Genomic DNA, 23,023 nt, shown 5'->3' with positions numbered 1-23,023 from the left:
TCAAAAGGGTGGTCAGGGGGCTGGAAACCACCTTGTTCCACCGGGACACTTTTACCTGGATTGAACTGACAACATATCATACAGGTACGGACTTTCTGCTTGGCTGCAGCTCGTAAATGCTTGTTGAACCAAATGTTCTGGATACTGTCTAACATAGCTTTTTCTCCTAAATGTGCTGGACTATGTGCGGTATTGATAATGACTTGAACCATAGAATCGGGGAGAAACCATGTGGCTCTACCCTTCGTTAACCATCCTTGATCTGTCTGGACCCCTCCTTGTTCAGACCATTTCTTGATTTCTTCAGGAGTAGCATGTAACTGTATATCTATGACGTCTTGTGTAGGGTCCTTAACTGTCATGCATGTAATCGGATCTGGAGTGTGTGTTAGGTTAACTGGACTGTCTGGAGTCTGTGCTGTAAGCTTGGCTGTGCGGTCTGCTAGATCATTACCTTGGGAAATAATGTCAGTAACTTTCGTATGTGCTTTGCATTTCATGATAGCAATAGATGTCGGTAAATGTATGGCATCTAACAGGGCTTGAATAAGGAGACCATGCTGAATCTTGGTTCCATGAGAAGTCATAAAACCTCTCTCCTGCCAGAGCACTCCGAAGTCGTGTACAACTCCAAATGCGTAACGTGAATCTGTATAAACATTAACTCTCTGGTTCTTGGCGTGTATACAGGCTTGTGTCAGAGCGACTAGCTCTGCTGCTTGAGCGGACAGGGTGTCAATACGGTGTGTTTCAATAACTTCAGTGTCAGTAGTCACTGCATACGCGGCGACTAGTTCTCCTGTACTAGTTCTCATACATGAACCATCCACATAAAGTGTCAGGTCGGGATCTGGTAACGGAATATCTGTCAGGTCTTGTCTTGGCTTTGTCGTAATATTAACTACTTCCACACAGTCATGTGGGTCAGGATTTAAACTAACTGATGGTAACAGTGTAGCAGGATTCAGGACGTTGCAGCGTCTAATTTCTATGTGTGGCTGGAACAGTGTCAATTCATAACCTGTTAAACGTGCAATTGTCAAGTGCTGAGTTTGTGTTCGGTTTAAAAGAACTTCCACGGCGTGTGGAACTTGTACTGTCAGGGAATGTCCTAAAACTATGGAATCACTTTGTCTGATAGCTAGTGCTGTGGCTGCAACTGACTTGAGGCACGAAGGCAACGCCTGGGCGACTGGATCTAGTGTGCTCGAAAAATAAGCACAGGGCTTGTATTGACCTGCTTGATCTTGTGTGAGAACAGATAATGCTGTACCTTCCCGTTCAGTAACGAAAAGTGTAAAAGGCTTACTGTAGTTCGGTGTAGCTAGAACTGGAGCTTGACATAGGGCTTTCTTTAACTCATTGAAACTAAGTGTATGTTCAGATGTCCAAGGGAGGACAGTCGATACGGCTGCCTCCTGTGTCGTTAACTGTATCAGTGGCTTGGCTAGAAATGCATACTGGGGAATCCATTGTCTACAATAAGAAGTAAGGCCGATAAAGGCACGTACCTCCTTCTGGGTTCTGGGCTGGGGAAGACTCGCTATTAACTGGATACGGTCTGGTGTCAACTGCCTACCCCTCTTGGACAGCAAGTGTCCTAAGTATACCACTTGCTGGACACAGAATTGAAGCTTCGAAGGTGACACCTTGTGCCCCATGTCGGCTAGAAAATACAGAACTGTAAGGGATGCTCGCTCGCAAGCACGTTCAGAACGGGCTGTGATCAGTAGATCGTCGACATACTGGAGCAGGGCAGTGTCAGTTGGCATGTGAATGTTGTCTAGTTGTCTCTTAAGTGCTTGACTGTAAATACTAGGACTTTCTGTGAAACCTTGAGGAGCGCGTGTGAACATATAGCTCCTTCCATTTAAACAAAATCCGAAAAGAAACTGGCTATCTGGATGAATTGGAACACTAAAAAATGCATTCTTGAGGTCAATGACAGTGAAGAACATGGCTTCGGAATCAATGGCTGTCAATAGGGAAGAGATGTCTGGGACAACTGGGTACTGCGGAATAATACATTTATTAAGCTCTCGTAAATCAATCACTAATCGATATACTGGGGGTGCATTCGGATCAGTACGTTTCATGACTGGAATGATCGGAGAATTGCATACATTGGAGTCAGTTTCTACAACTACTCCTTGAGCCATGAGCTCGTCAATAATTTTGGATAAGGCTGCTACAGCCTCAGGTGGCAATCTGTACTGTCTGATTCGTGGTAACACTACACCTGGTTTGAGAGTCACACGATGGGGTGTGATTTGCATGTAACCTACATCAGTTGGACCTTGCGCCCATAAGTGCTGCGGAACATTAGACAATCTTGAATCAAAATCTCGTAATACATAGTGACCCTTAAAGTCACGTAGGAACAATCGTATTCCCTCTGGGGAACAGCATATGACTGCACCTAATTCTTTCAGTGTCTTAATGCCTAATAGGTTTTCTGGACATGACTTAGTAAGTAACAGATCAGTAGTACGGGACAATGGACCTACTTCTAGAGTAACTGGCTTAGATATCTCATTAACTATTGGCTTTCCTGAAAATCCAAGGGAAACATTTCTTGAGCCTGAGAGCGGAGCCCCTGGAACTTCGGCATGACTAATTGTGGTCCTACTTGCCCCTGTATCGATCAAAAACTTTCTGTCTTTCCCTAATACTTGACTGTGAACATAGGGACCTTCTTGATCTACAGGTATCTCGATGAGAGGCAAGCCTACCTCCCTCTCTAGGCTGTTTAATGAATATGGCTGGTACTCTGGATACTCAGACTGTGCATACTGGTACATTTGCGATGTAACGTGCTGTGTTGCAGCAATAGGCTGCGGTGCGGAAACTGTCTGTTGTGCATTCTGCGACTGAGGAATCTGTGAAACTTGTTCTTGTCTCGGCGGACGTGGTCTTTCTTTAGTCTTACCAGTAGCTATATTATGTTTCAGAACTGCACACTCGTTTATAAAATGACCTGGCTGTTTACAATAATTGCAGTTCCCTTTAACGGGAGCTGCAGGATGACTGGCTTGATTCGGACCCCTCTTCTGACTGTCTTGAGGAACGGATTGTGCAACTAGCACTTTCATTTTCGTGTCTTTCATACGTTTTCTTTCGTGTTCTTGCTCTTCCCTGATTCTATTCTGGTGATACTGGAGCATCTGGAGCATCTGGGACGGGGTATTAGCTTGCCAGGTGCTTTCGACTTTCAAAACTCGATTTTTAATTTGAGGGCTTGAATTCTCGACTAATTTAGTAACAAAAAGGTGAGGGTATGACTCACTACTTGTCTTGAGACCACTGTTAATACTGAAACATTTTTCAAATCTAGAATAAAAATCACTAATATCTTCATCTTGTTTCTGTTTACAGGCTGAGATTGCATCCCAGTCTTCTTTTCTCGTTGTCAATAATCTGGGTAAAACTTGAATCAATAATTCTGGTAATTCTTTACATTTATCTCCAAGACCGGTACCTGGTACTCGTGCCTTGTCTTCAGCTTCTAGAGCTGTCCAATCGATCTTTTTCTCTCCCACCTCCCATTCCTTTTCCTTTAACTTTTCATACACCCCTGCGGGTAACAGGACCTTTAACATTTTAATGATATCTGGGTAAGTGTATTCTCCCATACGGAGCATGTCTTTTAATTCTCTATGGAACCCTGCTGGATCTTTGTCATGACAGGGAATTAATTTCTTCATTTCAAGAAGTTCCATCTTTGAAATCGGAGTGTATACAAACACTCGTTGCATTACGCCACCCGCCCCTTGGACTGGGTGGACTTCTCGTAACGGATTCTGTCTGTCTATGTAGAATGATTTACTTTCTGGGGGTGAGACATGAACAAAATGCGGGTTCAGAAACGTTCTATATTTGTGACGCTGTTCTAGAATGACACTAATTAAATCGGTACCTAGACCTCTCCATCTATACTGGAGTAACTCGTTCAGGATATCATGCAACGGACCTGGATCAGAATGTTGACCCTCATACAGAGTAATGAGGTGCTGGATCATATACATACCCACCAGTCGTTGCTCGGCTGGGGGCAGTTTCAGGAACATTTGTGCCACTATTTCGTCTGGAAAAGTGGTAGAATCAGTAATCCATCGGACTGCTGATCGGGCTAGTTCTTGTTCATGCATAGTACTTAACTCACTATAACCGATTCGTGATTTCAGGATGTGATCGGTAGCTTGAAATACTTGTTCTAGAGAACCTTGTTCTGGTGCTGGATGATGAAAAATAGACTTGTGTTCTAGACGTAAATGGCGATCTGGAAATCTGGATTTTCCTACATACGCTATTCTGGCGGGATTCTCGTTCTCTTCCTCTTCAGGATCAGAGATACTTTCTTTCTCGCTTACTTGTGCTGCTTTACGCTGTTCGTGTATCTTTATTATCTCTTTACGGATTTTCTTGTACATACTTTCCATGGCACTGACGGTCTTGTGCTTACCCTCGGCTATATTATCACTCCACCTTGTCAGGATTCTCATTTCGGCGGGATCTTTAGACGGGTAATCTTGTTCTCTTATTAGGCAATTGATCAGAAACTTTAATATCATGAGCTGAATCTCGGCTTTCCTTTGAGACATAATCTCGCCAATACTTTCTGGATCATCCCCTGTACGGATGAAACGATATATTCTGTCTAGATCTTCTTTCATATTTGGTAAGGTGACTAGATACTCGGTCACCCTCCTTACGCGTACGGAATATAAAACCATATTATATTCGCCTGGAACTGGATCATAGACACATTCGTTAAGGGTTTGCCTGATTTCTGTAACAGACTGATGTTTAGGCGTGCGCTGTAACGCTTGAGCATGTAATTCGAGTAATGTTAAACGCTTGTGTGGCGGCGGGGTTTGAGGAAGACCTCCTCCTGCGGCCCCTAAACTGGAATCGTCGATTGACATTCTTCGTGCTGACAGGGTCGATAGTTGTAACGTGGGCTGGACTTGTATGGCGGACTGGACCGGGGGAGCTGTTAAGGGCACCCCGGTGTCTGAAGGAGCAGGAAGTGCCTGATTTACAGGGACTGGCGGAGCGCGAACAGGATTTGCATATTCTGGGACTGTGTCGTCCAAGTAGGACGAAATAAAAATATCAGCTGCGGTCGGTTTGTGACGTAGCTTGGTCGGAACTAATGGTGGCGGGAAATTACTAGATGCCTCTGGGGTCGCTTTTGGCACACCTTCGGCAAGAAGAGGATACATACCCTTAATGAGGGCATGCCTCTGTCTGTCTGACTGTTCGGCTTTGACTTGTTCACCTATCTCGATTAATTCTCTTTCTTGGGCTCGTTCCTGGGATTCTCTACTTAACTCTGACTTTCTGACTTCTTTCTCGGTTCTTCTATGAGCTTCCTTACGCCATAACTCGATGGCATCTTTCTGTGACTGTCTGGCTTTCTTTTTCCATAATGCTTCTTCTACTCGCATGATACATTCGGCATCCCATGTACCCGATACGGGCCATCTATACTTTTCTTCTAACTGTTTGGTATACTCTACCCATAAATCTAGATACATTATGGCGCTTATGCCATGTTTCTGATACATAAAGTGACCTGGACTGTCCCTAGGTGGGACAGGAACCGCTTCTTCTAATAAACCCTTTCTAGTTTTTAACTGACGTAACTTGGAAAATATAGGCATGACTGAACTGTAATCTGGACACAATACAATACACAATGAAAACACGAAATCACGTCACACTCATACCACAACATTAAAAATACATGAAGAACATTATAAATAACAGTTCGAACAGAATATTACCTGGAATACTGAAAACAGAAACAGAACAGAATTTCTCGAGAACGGAACAGACTAGAGTTACTGGATGCACTGCTATAACAGTACGGAACATACCGGTCCCATAAAGGGACGCATCAAGACCCGTATCCACCTAGGTGAACACTTCGTTTGTGAGTCTGGGCACCACCAACCCACGGACCAGGAGTCAATTTAGATTGGTCCTGTCTAGATACTACCCCAGCAATGGTACTCACCGGGCAGTACGGAGCGGAAGGCCTCGGACTGGACTGGACGATGGACGACGAACTTCGGACTTCAGTTACAGGTGGGCCTCCGGATACCTCGGACCTTGGACTCTTGGCTTGGGCTCTGGTCGGGACTCGCCGCGTTCCTCCACCGTCTCGTTCGGATGCTGGACCGCCTCCTCCGTCTCCTCCGTGGGCCTGAGGGATACTTGAGCAGAAATATCTGCCACTGCGCAGAAGAGTTCCGTCACGACTGCAGAGGGTCAGGGGGTCGGTGTGGCTTCACCGACGCGTGGGGAAAGGGCAAGTACCTGTTCGGGCGCCATTATGTGGTATATAAATAAATAATACCGGATCTATTTTTGAATGAATGAATGAATAACAGATAGCTCAATAAAATAAGAGTCAAGATTCGAGGTAGTAGGAGTTTCTGCAGGTTTATTACAGCATAAGGACAGGATCAGGACAACCTGCATAGAACGGGGGTGACAGGGCCCAGCAGGACAACTGGGGCCCAGCAGCTGCCGGGGCTTGATCTGGGATGAGCGCGCTAACTTTTAATAACAATACATCAACTTATATACATAGCGCAAACACATAGCATTACATTGCAGTAGGCGTAGCAGTGGGTGGAGCAGAAGGCGTGACGCGTAGCAGTCGCGAAAGATAACAGTAAAAAGAGGTGTAACTGGGAGTATACATAGACATGTGATGCAAACGTAACAGAATATGTCATGAAATGGGCGGAAACATAGGAGGGGGCTACCTAAGGAGCCGGGACCTCTAACCTAATGGTGCGTGTAAACTGGCAATGACGTATCACTAGGAGAAGCTGGGGGCTACGAACTCTGTGCTAGGAGCAGAGACTAGAGTCTGGAGGGTCGGAGCGACATGTACCTAAACCCTATCTGGTATCTGATGTTTAGGGAACATGTTGATATAAACTAGAAGTCATGAGGGGAAAAACTAACTTGATTCTAAGACTGGACCATACATTATTCTACATGAAATGCGTGATGAGGAATATTAAATGACCAGTAAATGCAGTATTTCTCTAACATGGAGACGAGAAGGCTAGACAATGACGGAAACTATTGATGCAGTTCAGTAGCTTAGGAATGCAGAGAAGGAGGACTGAACTGATAGCTGGAACTATAACATACTTTTGGCAGACTCAGAGGCAGAGCCAAGCTGCACCGGGCACTGCGAGGCAGGAAGTAAGTGAAGGGTCGAGGATACAGGTGGGGGCTGTATCGCTCCTCAGCGAGGCTTTTCAGGAGACAGGAGCTGAATCTGATGTCCGGGCCCTTTTGAGGCCTGGGAACGGGGACTTTATAATGGAATAACGTGCACACTGAGAAACGTGGCAACATAACTTTACATAGGCCTGATATTCGTAGTATTCACGAGGACTGGAAACTGGCATACTAGAGGTGGACACAACTATAATTGCGTCATTAATCGGACATGGGGAATAACATATGCATATTGGTCATGCACACATAACATATGATGGATGAGGCGTAGGGACACAGAACATGGCAAAATTTACTTTTCCACAATTCCCCCAGAAACAGTTACAGCTAATGCTTCGGCAGCTTTTGGGTAATGAACGGACAGACGTCGTCAAAAACACAGAAATGAAAGAAGGACTCTTCCCAGTCATTGTGCATCCCCCCCAATCCCCACGTCAGGCACCACACTTATCCATGTCAGCCGGAGTCTCTCATTTTGATGTGTAAGCAATAGATTTGGCATTGATGCTAGTTAAGCAGCATTAAAGGTAAATCGAAAGATTATATAGAATTTTGGTCAGATTTAGCATAAAAGAATGCAAGATTGAATTAAAAGGCATATAACAATGTGGTATTCTTAGGTGGGGTTCACATGTGGCTCTTGTGTATTTCAGGCGAAGTTAAAGGCGACCTCCTTATTGACATTGGTGCTGGACCCACCATCTATCAGATTATATCAGCCTGTGAGTGTTTCACGGAAATCGTTGCAACTGATTTATTGGAACAAAACCATCAAGAGATTAAAAGATGGCTGGAGAACAAGCCGGGGGCGTTTGATTGGACCCTAGCAGGCAAAATGGTTTGCGAAATGGAAGGTGACAGGTAAAACACAAACTGTTTTGTTATTATTATTCATTAGCATTTGTTAAGCGCATGGGTACCCTTAGGCCTCCCCGCGCTAGCAACAACAAGCAAATAGAGGTTGGGTGGTTTAGGCAGATTCTGGAAGAGTCAAGTCTTCAGCTGCTTCCGGAAGGAGAGGTGGTGGGCAGTTGAGTGCAGCTGATGGGAAGGGTGTTCCATAGTCTGGCAGCATTGTAAGAGAAGGTACGCCCCCCTGAATGTGCTCTCTTAATTTCAGGTACCGCTGCCAAAAACAGGCTGGCTGACTGGAGGCATGTTGAAGGGCAATGGAAGGCCATAAGTGAATGATTTATCTTTGGACCTATCCCCCAGAGCATTTCATGTGCTAATAATGATCCTTTTAGAGGCATACAATGGTCAGATGACAATCATTTTTAGGTCGAGACTGAGCCAGCGCGCTATCGCTGGTCTGCAAAGATCTGTGGTAGTTCTGTATGGGAGAGAAGCATACTAATTTTCTTAAACCTTTGTTTTCATATTTTTTCCAGTACTGTTCTGTGCACACAGGTTGGGGTGGAGGTGAATGAGTGACTACATCATAACAATAATTCCAAGATCAACGGCGCATAGCCACCCCCAAGTATTTTTGGCAGTGGGGGCAGGAGGAGGTGAATAAATGGATGATTACAATGCAATCGTTCTAAGCTCGGCATGGTATAGCCACACCTGGGTCTGAGGGAGCTGTGACCACGCAGCCCTGGCTGTCATCAGGGGGGCAGCTGGCTGGTACTTGTCTCTGGGGAGTGACACATTCTGGCCTCACGGGCTGTCTAATTGCTCTCTATGTCTGTTTTCCAATAATACCACACTTGGGATCTAAGGGAGTGATTCCCACAAGAGAACGTATTGCTCCCTATCTGAATATGAAAACTCACTAAAGAAATGTTCTGCTAAAATGGGGGTTGTGTATTAGGAGCAAAAGGAAGGAGTCCTTTCCAAGGATGAGAACCCTCATTCACCCAAGGGAGATGTGCTTCATCATTGGGCTCCCTCCTCAAATCGGGGCCGCAAGGTCCCAGATGTGGGCTACGACTCTCCACCTAATGTGGTTGGTGGAGAGGAACTAAGGTGTTTTCAGACAAGGGGATGCCACAAAGCACTGTAGGTGAGTGAGGGGCAAAGTGCTAAGAAAAATGTGCATAATAAGATAAAACTATCTTAAGGGCTCCATTTTTTTATTCAATAGTGTACTTGGGTAGGATTAAATAGTGAGAGGACTGGAAGTTCAAAACAAATATTCCCCATAGAGGTCAACACGTTTATGACTTTGTTAGACTACAATCAGAGTTCATAGACATTCTTCAGGACCGAATATGTAGTACTATTCTCTCTGTAAATTTATGCCATACTCATGTTAAACAAGATGGTTATCAGGGCTGGACTGGGAACCTCAACCGGCCCTGGCAAAGTGCTCGGCCGGCCCCCACTCCCCACTGGGGGGGTTGGAGGTGCCGCTGAACTCTTTGCCGGGGCCAGTTTTCTCTATGCTGCAAAAACGGCCCTGTAACAAAAACGGCCCCCACGGGCCCAAAACCGGCCCCCACCCGTGTAGCGCACCGGGGGTTTGCCCGGTGCCCGCTATGGCCAGTCCGGCCCTGATGTTTATACTGGCCTTAATCATAAGCGCCCATCAGAAACGCTGGTAGTTAATACACCATCCCCATCTGTAACAAAAGAAAGAGCATGATACACTTCGCCTACAGTAATTATGTAGCACATAGTGTGTCCCAAAGCACCTTCACAATCCCCCTGTAGACCCTTCATAAAACACAGGGTGTATTAGTGAGCAAAAAGAAGGTAACATTATTTCCTGCTGGAGGGGATAGACTTAGGCTCTCTACAGTCACAACGTACCCCACAGCCAGTTTGGCTCATAGAACCGCAAGAAACATGAATTAAAAGCAATGGCTGTGTGGAGAAAGCATTCAAAATCTTATTCTAGTGTGTGTTAAAACGCATCTGCTTCTAAATATATTGAGGACGATGGACAAAAAGGTCAAAATAGACAATCTCCCACTGAACAACATGTGTAAAGACCGAGGAGCAAAGAGATGGGCCTCCGCTAACATGGAGAAAAAGTTCATGCACCCAAACTCAGAGTCCCCTCTCATCAGTGTGATTATAAATCTATATCTCTCTGCAAGAATAAAGGAGCCATCTGTGATTAAGCATCCGTACAGCTGTAATGTGATCAATACACGGATGGGGCACACTAATGTCACCTTGTGAACTTATCTTACCCTTTGGAAAGGTGTACAAAGAGCTAGGGCACCTAGCCAGCGTCGATAGTGCGGCAATGCGGCTCTGAATCTGAGCCCAGAAACGGCCGAGGAGAGAGTTGGCAAGAAATACACAAATGGGCTGACCTGCCGTGACCCCCCCATCTCTCTCTGGACTGCGGCCCGCGTGCTGGGCAAGATCAATGAGGGAGGGTTGTAATTCGTTCCGGTCTCGCACTCGAACTCGGTCAAGTGCTCTGTCTAAACTGCCTCCAACTAGACAAAGAACGCAGGTCTAAAGAGTCAGAAAGGCTCCAATCTAACAAACACTTACCTAAATCCTGAACCGAGTGTACTGTGTAACGCAGGGTCCTGGACAGAAGAAGGGTCGCCATAGTGCTATCATATTTTAATAGCCGGAAAGAAGCATTGGGTGGACATGACTAGTGATGTCATGTCCAGTAAGTTTAACTGGTGCTCGAGTCGGGGTACCACGGGGGTGGACAGCGTCCCCCCACTTATTTTACCGGGAGCTCGGTAACTGGAGCAAATGGAGCCACACATTCACTCTTTGGCCTCTCTGGGGCGAGATCTCGCCCCAGAGAGGCCAAAGAGTGAATGTGTGGCTCCATTTGTTAAGGGGTGAGCGAGGGGAGGCAATGAGTCTGATGGTGCAAGCCACCTTCGTGACGTCAGCCTGGAGTTCAACTAACAGTGCCCGACACCATGGGATTTGTAGTCCAAGCCGAAGTACTACTAAACCAATGCTTTAATTTGCCGCAGCCAAATCACCTCCAAAGTATCTGTGCTCCAATGAGACAAACACACCTGTGACAGTCTCTGAAAAGGTTTCAATAGCGAATACGTACAAAACACAAAAGGCGACCCCCCCGACTATGTGCTGCACCTATTAAGGTTTTTGGTGGCCTCCAACGTCAGGCACTGCGTGTGAAAGAGAATGTGTGAGGGCCAGAAAGTAAAAACAATACGTGTGTGAGTCGGCAAGCGTAGGTGTGACTGAGAATGAAAAGTATCCTGTGTTTTGTGAGAAACTAGATGTGACTCAGATAGCATGTGATAGGCTTTTAAGTGTGTGAGGGGCGAGTGTGTGTGAAAGGGGGCAAATGTTTTTATACTTTTTTTCAGCTTGTAGGGAATGTGTGTTAGCAGTACTTCTTTTCTTTTGATGCTCTGATTATTTTGTGGAATTTTGTGTATCTCTTTAAGAAAATGCCAGCTATGTGAACAAATGATGCAGCAGGTTTACCACCCAGAAAAGAAATGTAGTGGTGGGGAGCCAAGAATTGTACAGGGACAGCCGAGCCAAGGGTTTGGCTGGGCTCTAGGAGACCTTGAATCAGACAAGCCCTGAAATGTTTCCAATGCAAATCATCCAACAAACAGGATAAATGATCTTCAAAACAAAAAAAGCATATTTCTTTAACATGGTGCAGCTTTGACATTAATATGTCTCATTATACAATATTGAGGAATAATGAAGAAACAGGGACATTTGTAAAACACAATATTTGCCTAAGATCACAGACTTTGGTTGAGTGGAGAAGCCGGGATAAATCCAAGGTTTTCTTGTTTAACTTTGTACATATCAGCCACTAAATAGGTTGCTATTTATCTCTCCTTTTTAAGTTAGATGCTAATGTTTAGTGATTAACTTTGTGCATAAGGGTACAGCGAGTGCAGCAGGCAGAAGCCATATGAAATGTTGTCTCATTTTGGGCTCGAAGTTTCAAGAGAACCTTGAGTTGATCCAGAGCCCAGCATCTGGCTGAAGCCTGGCACGACCTGCAAGTAGCTCACACACCTCTAACAAATGTCCTTTAAAAATACCTACTCATGGGGCCAACTCCAGCTTTATTAATCGGGCAAAGGCCAAGGGTTGGAAGCAGAAAATGGCACAGTCTCCTAGAGCAAAGTCTGAACATAATCATTTTTTTTAACTCTGCCCCAAACAGTTTGACAACAAGACAAATGTGATAATACCTTTATTCTGCCTTGCCTAAATCATCACAGCACGCTGCATTTCGAAACATTATCTGGAACAGAGATCTTTGTGTAACCAGTACATTCCCGGGTATAATGGCACTTTAATAACTCTGGTGGTTAATGCACTTGCTGGAAATGTGTGTGTGTGTGTGTGCGCATTCTTCTAATCAAAGGTTTGACTGAACATAAAATTGCATAGAGGATCAATGTTGCTGCTGTAATGCACAGCATGAAACATGCAGTTCACCGATTTCTTTTTTCATATAGAGAGCTCTGCTGGTTACTCTTTGTGCCACAGAGATCATTGTGTTGCCTGCAGGACACAAGTTACAAACGTTGTCATATAGTTCAGTGGTTTATGATTCTGCATCAAGGATATGAATGCAAACTAAAAGGCAAATGGGTTTTTTTTTGTCCTCATCTCACCTTGGCACGTACAAATGAACACTCGCAACCCCTATCCATTCTGGGGGCCCCGGGTTGAAGTTCTTGCTGTACCCAGAGCCGACCCGGCTACCCCTTTATTCTGGGGCCAGGTGTAATCATTGGACAATTTCTAGGTTTGTTACCAGCCTCATTTCCTTAGCCCATTCCAGCAGAGGTTGCCATACCATGCTATTCCTATTATGTGGTGTACCCGTTTCTAAACGTGCAATTCTAAGTACAGATTGAAGCCACTTTTTATGCAGGGGAGGGGTAACATCCTTCCAAACTTTACATATTTCTCTGCGTGCAATAAGAATTAAAGTAAAAAATAAAGCCACCTGTGTCCCCCTTAGCCCATTAGTGAGATCAGTGTCCAAACCATAAAAAAACCCTTACAACATTGAGACTAAGTTTCATCTTAAAAACACTCTCCAATGTCCTCTCAATAGTGGCCCAAAAGGGGCCGATCATAGGGCAGTCATAAAAAACATGGATATCGTCAGCCTCTGGCATATCACATCTGGGGCATACAGGAGGTGGGCTGACAAATTTAGCGATTTTTTTGGGGGTGTAATAAAGCCTATTTATAACGTAGTAGTGATTCTTTTTAAGGAGCGCAGATTTAACAAATCTATATAGATATTGAAGAGATAGATTATACAGATCAGCTGAAGGGTCCTCCAGGACAGAAAGTCTCCAAACAAAATATAACGGTGGAGCTAGGATTTCATTCGCCTCAATCAGTTCCCTATATAAAAATCCCAATTCTTTCTTCCTGTGAGTCGGGGCCTGAAGTGCCGACTCGATGTCCCAATTTCCACAATGTTGTTTTTCTCAGTGGAATACCACAAACAGAGTTGGATATATTTAAATCTTGAGAGGGAGTCCCCAATCCTAGACCGCAAAACCTCCCGGGGAAGTACCCCCTCCGATGATACTAAGCCTGACCAGATTGTTATTCCCGCTCTCCTGACTGATAGAGACAGGCTATCCTGGAGACATAGTGGTGTACCTGGGGAGTGCCATATAGGGGCAAAATCTGAATAATATTTTACACCCCAACATCCCTTAACTCTGTTCCAAAGAATCAAGGCAGATTTTAGTACCTTTAGGCGAACCTTTTTGTAAAATCTTGGTGCACCAAATTTATACAAAAATCCAGGGCCACCCCCTTCCTGATCTAACATCGTGTTCAAAATCTGCCCCCAGTGAGAATTGTCTGGGCTACTTAAAAGGGTACGGACATTTTTTAGCTGAAAAGCAAAGGCATACCACACAACATCCGGGAGTGCCAGCCCCCCCTTTATCTGTCTTTTTTTCAGTCTTTTCCAAGACATCCGGGCGTTCTTATTTGCCCATATAAAACTGCCTATCTTCCCCTGTATCTTTCTTAAGATTTTATCATGGAATGTTAAGGGTATCGTGTTGAATAGATAGGTTAGTTTGGGCAAGATGACCATTTTGACCAGGTTAACGCGGCCATATATTGTTAACGGAAGGTTTTGCCATCTCGAAAATAGATGATCAATATCTTTAGCCACGTTTTTCAGATTTACTTTCACTATGTTATTGAGGTCAGATGTGATTAATATGCCTAAGTACCTAAACTGGCTGCTTGTTGCTCTCTCCCACTGGTCAACTCCCCAGCACATTATTTCTGTTTTTGTGTTGTTGATTAGATAACCGGAGTATCGACCATAGTCTGCCATGATCTCCTCGACTCTGGGGAAGAACTCTGCCGGATTGCTGGTATAAACCAATAGGTCGTCTGCATATAAAGCCAGCTGGCAACAGTAGTCCTTTATTCTGAAAGGTGTAATTTGATCATCTAACCTCAATGCTTGTGCCAGAGGCTCGATATAGAGATCGAACAAGAGGGGCGAGATGGGTCACCCCTGCCTTGTACCCCTCCTGATATTAAAGCGTGGTGACAGAGAGCCGTTCAATAAAATCACCGCCAAAGCACCCTCATAGCATCCTCTTATAGTTTGAATAAAGGTCTCTCCGAACCCCATAATGGTAAGAACATCCCAGAGAAATCCCCAGTTGACACGGTCGAAAGCCTTCGCCGCGTCGTAAGCTGCCACCGCTAAAGGCTCCGACCGTGCCACGGCAAGATCAATATTACCGATCAGCTGTAAGGTTAATTCATGGATATATCTCCCTGGGATGAAACCCTTCTGGTCCGGGTTAATCAGGAACGGGACCAGCTTGGCCAATCTCCCTGCCAAAACACTAGTAAAGATCTTATAATCTGCGTTCAGCAGGGAGATTGGTCTATAGGAGTCTGCCCTAAGAGGGTCCTTCCCCGGTTTTAAAATTAACACAATGGTGGATTCTTTCCAAGACGGCGGAATTCTACCTTGAGGGCAATATATATAATTAAATAGCTCACAGAGTTTTGGTACCAAAAGATCCTGGAGCGTTTTATATACTTCGCCAGGAAGAGCATCAGGCCCTGCTGCTTTATTATTTTAGATTTTTTTTATATATAGTTTTATTTCTTCTTCTGTAAAGCGGCTATTAAACATATTGCGGCTGTCCTCAGCTAAGCCTGGGAGAGCCTTACTTTCCAACCACTGTAAAGTCATGATAGAATCTGGAGAGGCCTCTTCTTGATATAATTCTGAAAAGAGGGAAAAAAATTTTTTTTCCATATCTTCCTGATCGTAAGATATAGTTCCCTGGCCATCAATTATTAACCTATTAACGTTGTTCCTAACCCGGTCTGCTCTTATCTTTCCTGCCAATACTGCACCGGCCCTCTCACCGAACTCATAATTTTCCATTGAATATGCAGCCCATTGAGCCTTAACTTTTTGGTCTAATAAACCTCGGTATTCTAAGCGTAAACATTCTATTTCGGCCAAGACCTGTGCCAAGACATCCTCTTGTGCGCCTAATCTCCGAGCTTCCACAGATGAGATTTTCTTTTCTATTGTCCTAAATTTAGCTGCCTCTTTTCTGTTACTAAGGCTGGTTAGGCTAAGAAACTGACCTCAAATATGAGCCTTATAGGCGTCCCAAACAAATTCAAGCGGGGCAGAACCTGTATTATTCAAAAAAATAGTTAATGGAAGAAACGCCGACCGCTGTGACAATGGCTTGATCATTCAGAGCTGCCCTTTTTAGAGTTCATCTACGACCTGTTGAAATCCTAGCCCTTCCTATATTGATTGAAAAGGAAATAGGGGCATGATCAGACAGAATACAAGGTAAAAGTTGAATATCTAGCAAGGCCTCTAAACATACTCTATCCATCAAGATATAATCCAGTCTTGATGCATGCCCATTTTTTTTACTGAAGTATGTAAAGCCTGACACCGAGCCATTCTTGGCTCTCCAGGTATCAATTAAGCCAAGTTCGTGTATCATATTCATCATGGCACGGCGAGATCTCGGAGTGGTAACTGCCCGATGGTAGTTAGAACGGTCTTGCAGTGGATCAAGGAGTATATTAAAACTTACTCCGTCTTAGCAGCGGACTTACTGTGAGGCCAGAGGCACAGCGGCACTTTTTGAAAACCAGCACCAGCTCTCCGAGCGCTTGAACTCCAGACCCATATCTCGCCGCACCCGCTCCGCGGGTGCCGCATCGACGGGAGCGGCAGTCTCCAGTACAGCGGGGCATCCAGGTGGAGGTAAGGCGGTTGTGGGCGCGAGGCGTCAGCGGGGCTGCGAGTGTGCGGGGACTTCATTTCCCAGAAGTCCCTGCAAGACCAAGGAAGAGCTTCCGGTCCGCTCTCCCTGCTGGCCCGCCCCCCGCCCCCCCCACTAGGTTCTTAAGAGGTGTTCAGCCCTCCAACGGTGGGACACTTACTCCGTCTTAGCAGCGGACTTACTGTGAGGCCAGAGGCACAGCGGCACTTTTTGAAAACCAGCACCAGCTCTCCGAGCGCTTGAACTCCAGACCCATATCTCGCCGCACCCGCTCCGCGGGTGCCGCATCGACGGGAGCGGCAGTCTCCAGTACAGCGGGGCATCCAGGTGGAGGTAAGGCGGTTGTGGGCGCGAGGCGTCAGCGGGGCTGCGAGTGTGCGGGGACTTCATTTCCCAGAAGTCCCTGCAAGACCAAGGAAGAGCTTCCGGTCCGCTCTCCCTGCTGGCCCGCCCCCCGCCCCCCCCACTAGGTTCTTAAGAGGTGTTCAGCCCTCCAACGGTGGGACACTTACTCCGTCTTAGCAGCGGACTTACTGTGAGGCCAGAGGCACAGCGGCACTTTTTGAAAACCAGCACCAGCTCTCCGAGCGCTTGAACTCCAGACCCATATCTCGCCGCACCCGCTCCGCGGGTGCCGCATCGACGGGAGCGGCAGTCTCCAGTACAGCGGGGCATCCAGGTGGAGGTAAGGCGGTTGTGGGCGCGAGGCGTCAGCGGGGCTGCGAGTGTGCGGGGACTTCATTTCCCAGAAGTCCCTGCAAGACCAAGGAAGAGCTTCCGGTCCGCTCTCCCTGCTGGCACGCCCCCCACGCCCCCTATATCATAGCCTCCTTCTCCCGCAGCGCGGGACGCAGCCTGGGCTAAGACTGGGCAAAGACAGGGCCGTTTTAGGCCGTTCTAGACCGATTAAGACCGGACCGGGCCCTCCCTCTTGGCCTTTCTATGTGAATGATATAGTTGGGTTCCCTGCTTTGATTTACTTCATATATTGCCCACATAATGTCTGTCCGTGAAACCAGGAGTAAATCCACTAAGACCTTAAAAAAGCCCACAGGCACCTTAGACGATTTTATCACTAGGACTAGCCTCTCAATTGATAACGAAATAACCAAACTCCAGCACAAAGTATCACTAGAACTAGAGTGTGCTAGGAGGCTCTCTACCGAATTTGCGCAGATGAAAAAATCTTCTTTAGGTAGTATTGCTAACTCAAAAACTCCCGAGCGCACTACTGGACCTATTCCAACTATCATTCTGGCTGAGGTTCATTCTACTGTTAAGGGAACAACCCCCCCTACTACTCATGACTCTGTTGCACCATCTGTTAGTGTCGATCCCGAAAGCCCTCCTCCCTTGGACTCCACGATAGGGAGTATTGAGGGTACCATAAATGAGGAGAACCCAAAAGTTTTGGCTGAAATAGAGTCTAATAAAAGCCAGCTGCCCGATGAAGCGCACCCAAAGCATAAGAGAAAACGCAAATATTTGACTGCCTATGCTAGAAAAAAAGCCAAGGTAGCACTTAGCCAGAATATTATGAGGGGTGTTCCAAATGTGCCTAGTGTAACTATTGACAACACTATATCAGAGGAAGCGCCTTTACCAGTAGAAAGTTTTAATGACAGCACTGATGAGCAAAACTCGATTACAATGGCTGCCCTTTCAGTTCATGAGGACCAAAGAGTCTCCTTAGATAAGACAGAACAAGAAGGGGGAAGGGAAGAATTTTTAAACTTGGTATGGGAGACACTTAAGAGACTACTTAGACCACTAGAAGTCAGGCTAACTGGTATTGAGAACCAGTTGCTTGAGGTAGAGAAAAGTGTCATTACCTTATCAAGCTTGAGCCTCAATTGTACTGATGTTCCTATAGTCCCCAAGCAAGATCTAGTTCCTCCTCCCGTACTTCCAACGATTAAAAATCCAACTAATGAACAGGAACAAAAGGAGGGAATAGTAAAACACACAAACACTAAACAACCAATAAACACTAATGACAAATTATATTCAATTCCCACAACTTCTACATCTGTAAACTCCACTACCAAACCGTCGCAGAAAAGCCATGGCCAAAGCAACACATCTCTATTGCCAAATGCTGCTACTACCCATCCCTCTAGTCAGAGTGCAAAAGCCCTAAATAAACCCCCATTAAATCCTTCTGTCTTCCCTCATATCACTCCGGCAAGTGACAAACTCTTGTCTGACAGACCTTTTGCAAATAGTACCAATAAGGCAAGTCACCAATCTAGACATATGTATAATAATTTTAGAGGAGGGTTTATAGACCTACCACCCGATGCTAGTCCATTTGTAGCTGTTCTCACAGGGGTGCCCGAACTAGAAAGCCAATATGAAGAGACCTTTCACTCTCTAAAAAACAAAGTGATATATTGGTTAAACACAAATAAACCCATTCCGAACCACATGAAAAGCAATATTCTCATGGTTCGGAGAGTACCGTGGGTAGGTCCCATGGCCAAATCAATTATGGGTGATTGTATTGTCATATCCTTCGAGGAAACCCATAGTGCTGAACATATTTGCAAATGGAAATCATATGGAGTAACATCGTCCATTGAAGTTAGACCTCTATCGTTCTTTTACCCTCCACCTAGGCCCACTCAATATGGCTCCAATTGGAACATTGTTAACCAGTACCATGGTTACGCACCCAACCTGGCTAGACAGGTTGATCAAAATATGTGGTCTGGCATCCCCACTTTTAATAGATACAGTTGTTTAGATGCCGTTGACTGACTTGGAACTATGCCTGATTGTATTTCTAAATTATACGACACCTTTTGCAATCTTGGTACTGATAGTTCCCATCCCAGAATGCACCAACGAATGCTTGATGTAAATAAGGATGTTGAGGATAGGATGTGTAGGATAATGACAAATCACCCCAATAGGGAACTGCCTCTACCACTTGATAAAGTATGCCACACCCTACTTATGGGTAGTCTGGATGGGGGACCTGATACTGTAACTAGAGATATGGCAAACAAGGTGGAGAAAGAAATGGTCAATTGCCAGTTAGGTAGTGTACCCAATCAACCGGTAATCATGTCAGCCCTTGATGACCAGAGCCTGACATCTCGCTTGCTTATTCTATCATGGAACATCGCTGGGGTTGCCAAGAACCTAAAGGACCCCGATTGGGCAGACTATATTGACACCAGTGATATTTGTCTTCTGCAAGAAACCTGGGCAACCGAAGTTCCACACCGAGTTGGTTACAAGACCTATGGAATTGAGGCAGTCCAGTCTGATAGAGGAAGACCATCAGGGGGTCTGATCATTTGGCTTAAAATAACACTGGTCATGAAGGTTGAATCTATTGATACAGGCACTCCTGACATTTTGTCCCTAAAGGTTACTCCCCCTAAGGGAAATGAATGCTACATCATCAATGTATACAATAGACCGATCGGTCATTCTAAGGTTTCACCTACGCTGGAATTATTGGACCTCTTTTTTAAGAATGTAGTTGGAGATACTCCGGTTATTTTGGGAGGAGATCTAAACTGCAACTTCGAACCTGTTCCAGGTATCAATGATGTTTTTGAAGATGAGGACCAAGTGTATAAAATTCCCCAGCTTGAAACTCAAAAAAATGTTAAGTATTCTACTTTGGTCGGCCAACTACTAAGGCTAACTGTAGATCATGGCCTTAGAGCATGCAATGGCCGCCTCCCTTCGGATTTGCTGAAACATCCAACTTTTCCCAAAGCTAACAGCAACTTAGACTTCATACTTGTTTCACTTAGTATCTGGCATTTCTTGATTGACTTAAAGGTGACAAATAGGGGGGAAAGTGATCACTATCCTTTGGAACTTTACATCGACGTGCATATGTTTAGTGACACTATTACCTCACCAACTATGAACACCCACGGAAGAATGTATGAGGATGTTCACATAAATAATAATAGACGGGCAGTAAAATGGCCCCGCATTTTGGCAGACGGCAAGGCTCTAGCGTCAGTGTACTCTCTCTTTGAGCAGACGTTTGCACATATAGCCGACCAAACCTTCCTACCTGTACATTTTGATCATTTTATTGAACTCCACAATGTTTTCTTCAGTGAACTAAAAATATATCTGTCAAAAATGCCAAGGAAAAAACAACAAAATATAAGAGTGGCCAGTCATGGCAAATTATGGTATGACCACTCATGTAGGCACGCTAAGAGAAACTTACTGCTTGCTATTAAAAGTAGGCCAAAAGAAGAAGTTAAACTTGCAAGGGAGGAGTACAAACGCGTCCAAAGAATCTCAAAAAAACTGTGGGAGGAGTCGATCTGGGCTGAAATGTTAGCTGCTGCAAAAATCAATGATAATGCTGGATTCTGGAGGTTGGTGGCAAATGAGGGGCACGCAGGCAGAGTTGTGAAAGACACGTTTCTGGATGAAATGACCTGGGTGACCCATTTCACATCTCTTTATCAAGAATACGATGGTGTTAACAACAAGGGTATATGGTTTCCCCCTCCTATTGAACCCCTTAATTTTACACTGGAGGAAACAGTAAGGGCAATTAATGAATTAAAAAACACTAAAGCACCAGGTCCAGATAAAATACCTGGGGACCTATATAAACACAATGTAGGAGTCTGGGCCCCTTATGTGAACCGCTTGTTCAATGTTCTATCTACAAACTGTTGTTTTCCAGATAGTTGGCGTGCAGCGGAAGTTGTGTTAATTTTTAAAAAGGGGAATAGACTGACACCCTCTAACTACAGACCAATTAGTCTTATGGACACGTTGCAAAAACTCTATGCTAAACACCTGTTATTTCGGATCAACGACTGGCTGGACGATTCCAATATAATCTCCAAATTTCAAGCAGGTTTTAGGAGTAAGACCAGCACAATAGACCAAATATTCCGATTCTGTTGTTTGATCTGGAAGTACGTGCATATTAGGAAAGGTCACCTTTATGTAGCTTTCGTTGACCTGAGAGCTGCATTTGATTTGGTCCCGCGCAGTCTGCTTTGGAAAACATTAAGTGAAGTGGGTCTACCAGGATGCCTCCTGGCTCAAATAGTTGAGCTACACACTGGCAACTTTGCAAACATAAGGTGGGGTCCTAATGGCGAGCTGTGCAACCAACCATCTGTGGCTGCCCAACACCCAGCCATACAAGACCTTTGGCAATGCGTGGTGTGGGGTTGGGTGCACACAGCAATGTCATGAAACAATAGACTTTTAGTGGTTTTGTCAAAGGTCAAAACAACAAAGGATAAAAAACAGGAGGCTAATTGGCTTCATCAAGGGATCAGCACATCAACATATATAAAGTAGACCTATTGGTGTTGTCTAAAAGTCAGCACTAATTACAATCAAATAAAGGTGCATTTCATAAAATCACACATTGTAATGTTTATTATTAGTGATTATCAGAACATGTTTTCAAAAGAGTTACAAATGGGGGTGGGGACGCACACTACTCACACACCGGCGGTGTCGCCCCTAAGGACTCTGGTCAATGTAGTAAAGTGTTCGCGATGCATCATCTTTCGATCTTCTGCTATCTTCGCTGTCTTCGCCATCCCTGGACACGTGTTTCGGGGTATTACCCCTCATCAGCAGGGATAGGCCGTGTACTGGGGTTGCCGATGGCTGCCAATATCTGCCAGGTATAGTACCACTCAGGCGCGTAGGTGCGGGATCCCAGGCTCGTCAGCCCGCAGCTCAAGGGAGCTTTAAAGTTACAAATAGGGGTGGGGTCGCACACTACTCACACACCGGCGGTGTCGCCCCTAAGGACTCTGGTCAATGTAGTAAAGGGGCGACACTGCCGGTGTGTGAGTAGTGTGCGACCCCACCCCCATATGTTTTCAAAAGAGTGTTTTTTAAATACCAACAATAAACATGTTTCCATTCTATTTATAACATTTTTCAGGCGAAAATTATAGTCAGAGATCCAACCAGAAGAATTCTCTGCATTGCACATCTCCAGTTTGGAGTGTTCTAAACAAATATGGTAAGCATTTTGGGGTCATGGATTCCTTTCATCACTTCATTTTTGCTTTCATAACCATAAAAGTTTATAAATACCAGATAGATTATATAAACATCATGTTTACATTAAGATAAAAAGGCCAATCCCATTGTAGTGTAAATTTAAAACAATGCAACATATCATATACATTAGTTCAAAAGTCATTCCCACTGCTTTAACCACCATTTAAGGTGCATACGCACAGTTACTTGGTAAAGGCTCGTACAAGGATGAAGCTTCCATTAAGATTAGGCCTGAGGGGTGAACTATGCTCCGTTCATGGAGTTTGATGAGTTTTCTGCACTCCGCACTCTGCAGAGCTCGCAGAGGGCAGAAAACTACGCTTCATGATGTGCAAAGGAGTTTTATCCCCACTCGCGGTCGCGAACGGTAAGTTTGCAATTGCAAACGCTAAGTTTGCAAGCGCGAGCTGCCGCTCGGGTAGAATTTCTACCCGAGCTGCATGAATACCAGCACAAACTGCAGTTCGCTCTGTAGTCCGCCACTCGCGGAACTTTGCAGTTTTTTTTAT

At 45.1% G+C, this 23,023-nt stretch overlaps 1 protein-coding gene across 1 annotated transcript in view; it reads left to right on the top strand.

The window, feature by feature from the left end:
* The window catches only part of LOC144825057 (nicotinamide N-methyltransferase-like), an 80,676-nt gene that overhangs the window by 5,627 nt on the left and 52,026 nt on the right, over positions 1–23,023 (top strand). The window contains exon 2 of the mRNA XM_078683967.1: positions 7,923–8,130. Coding sequence (XP_078540093.1) covers positions 7,923–8,130 — 208 coding nt within the window. The remainder of the gene's footprint in view (positions 1–7,922; positions 8,131–23,023) is intronic.

This window comes from Lissotriton helveticus, chromosome 3_1, assembly GCF_964261635.1.
Source record: "Lissotriton helveticus chromosome 3_1, aLisHel1.1, whole genome shotgun sequence".
Taxonomy (NCBI): Eukaryota; Metazoa; Chordata; class Amphibia; order Caudata; family Salamandridae; genus Lissotriton; species Lissotriton helveticus.
Note: the sequence above shows the minus strand (reverse complement) of the source record. Positions and strands in the feature narration are given on the sequence as shown.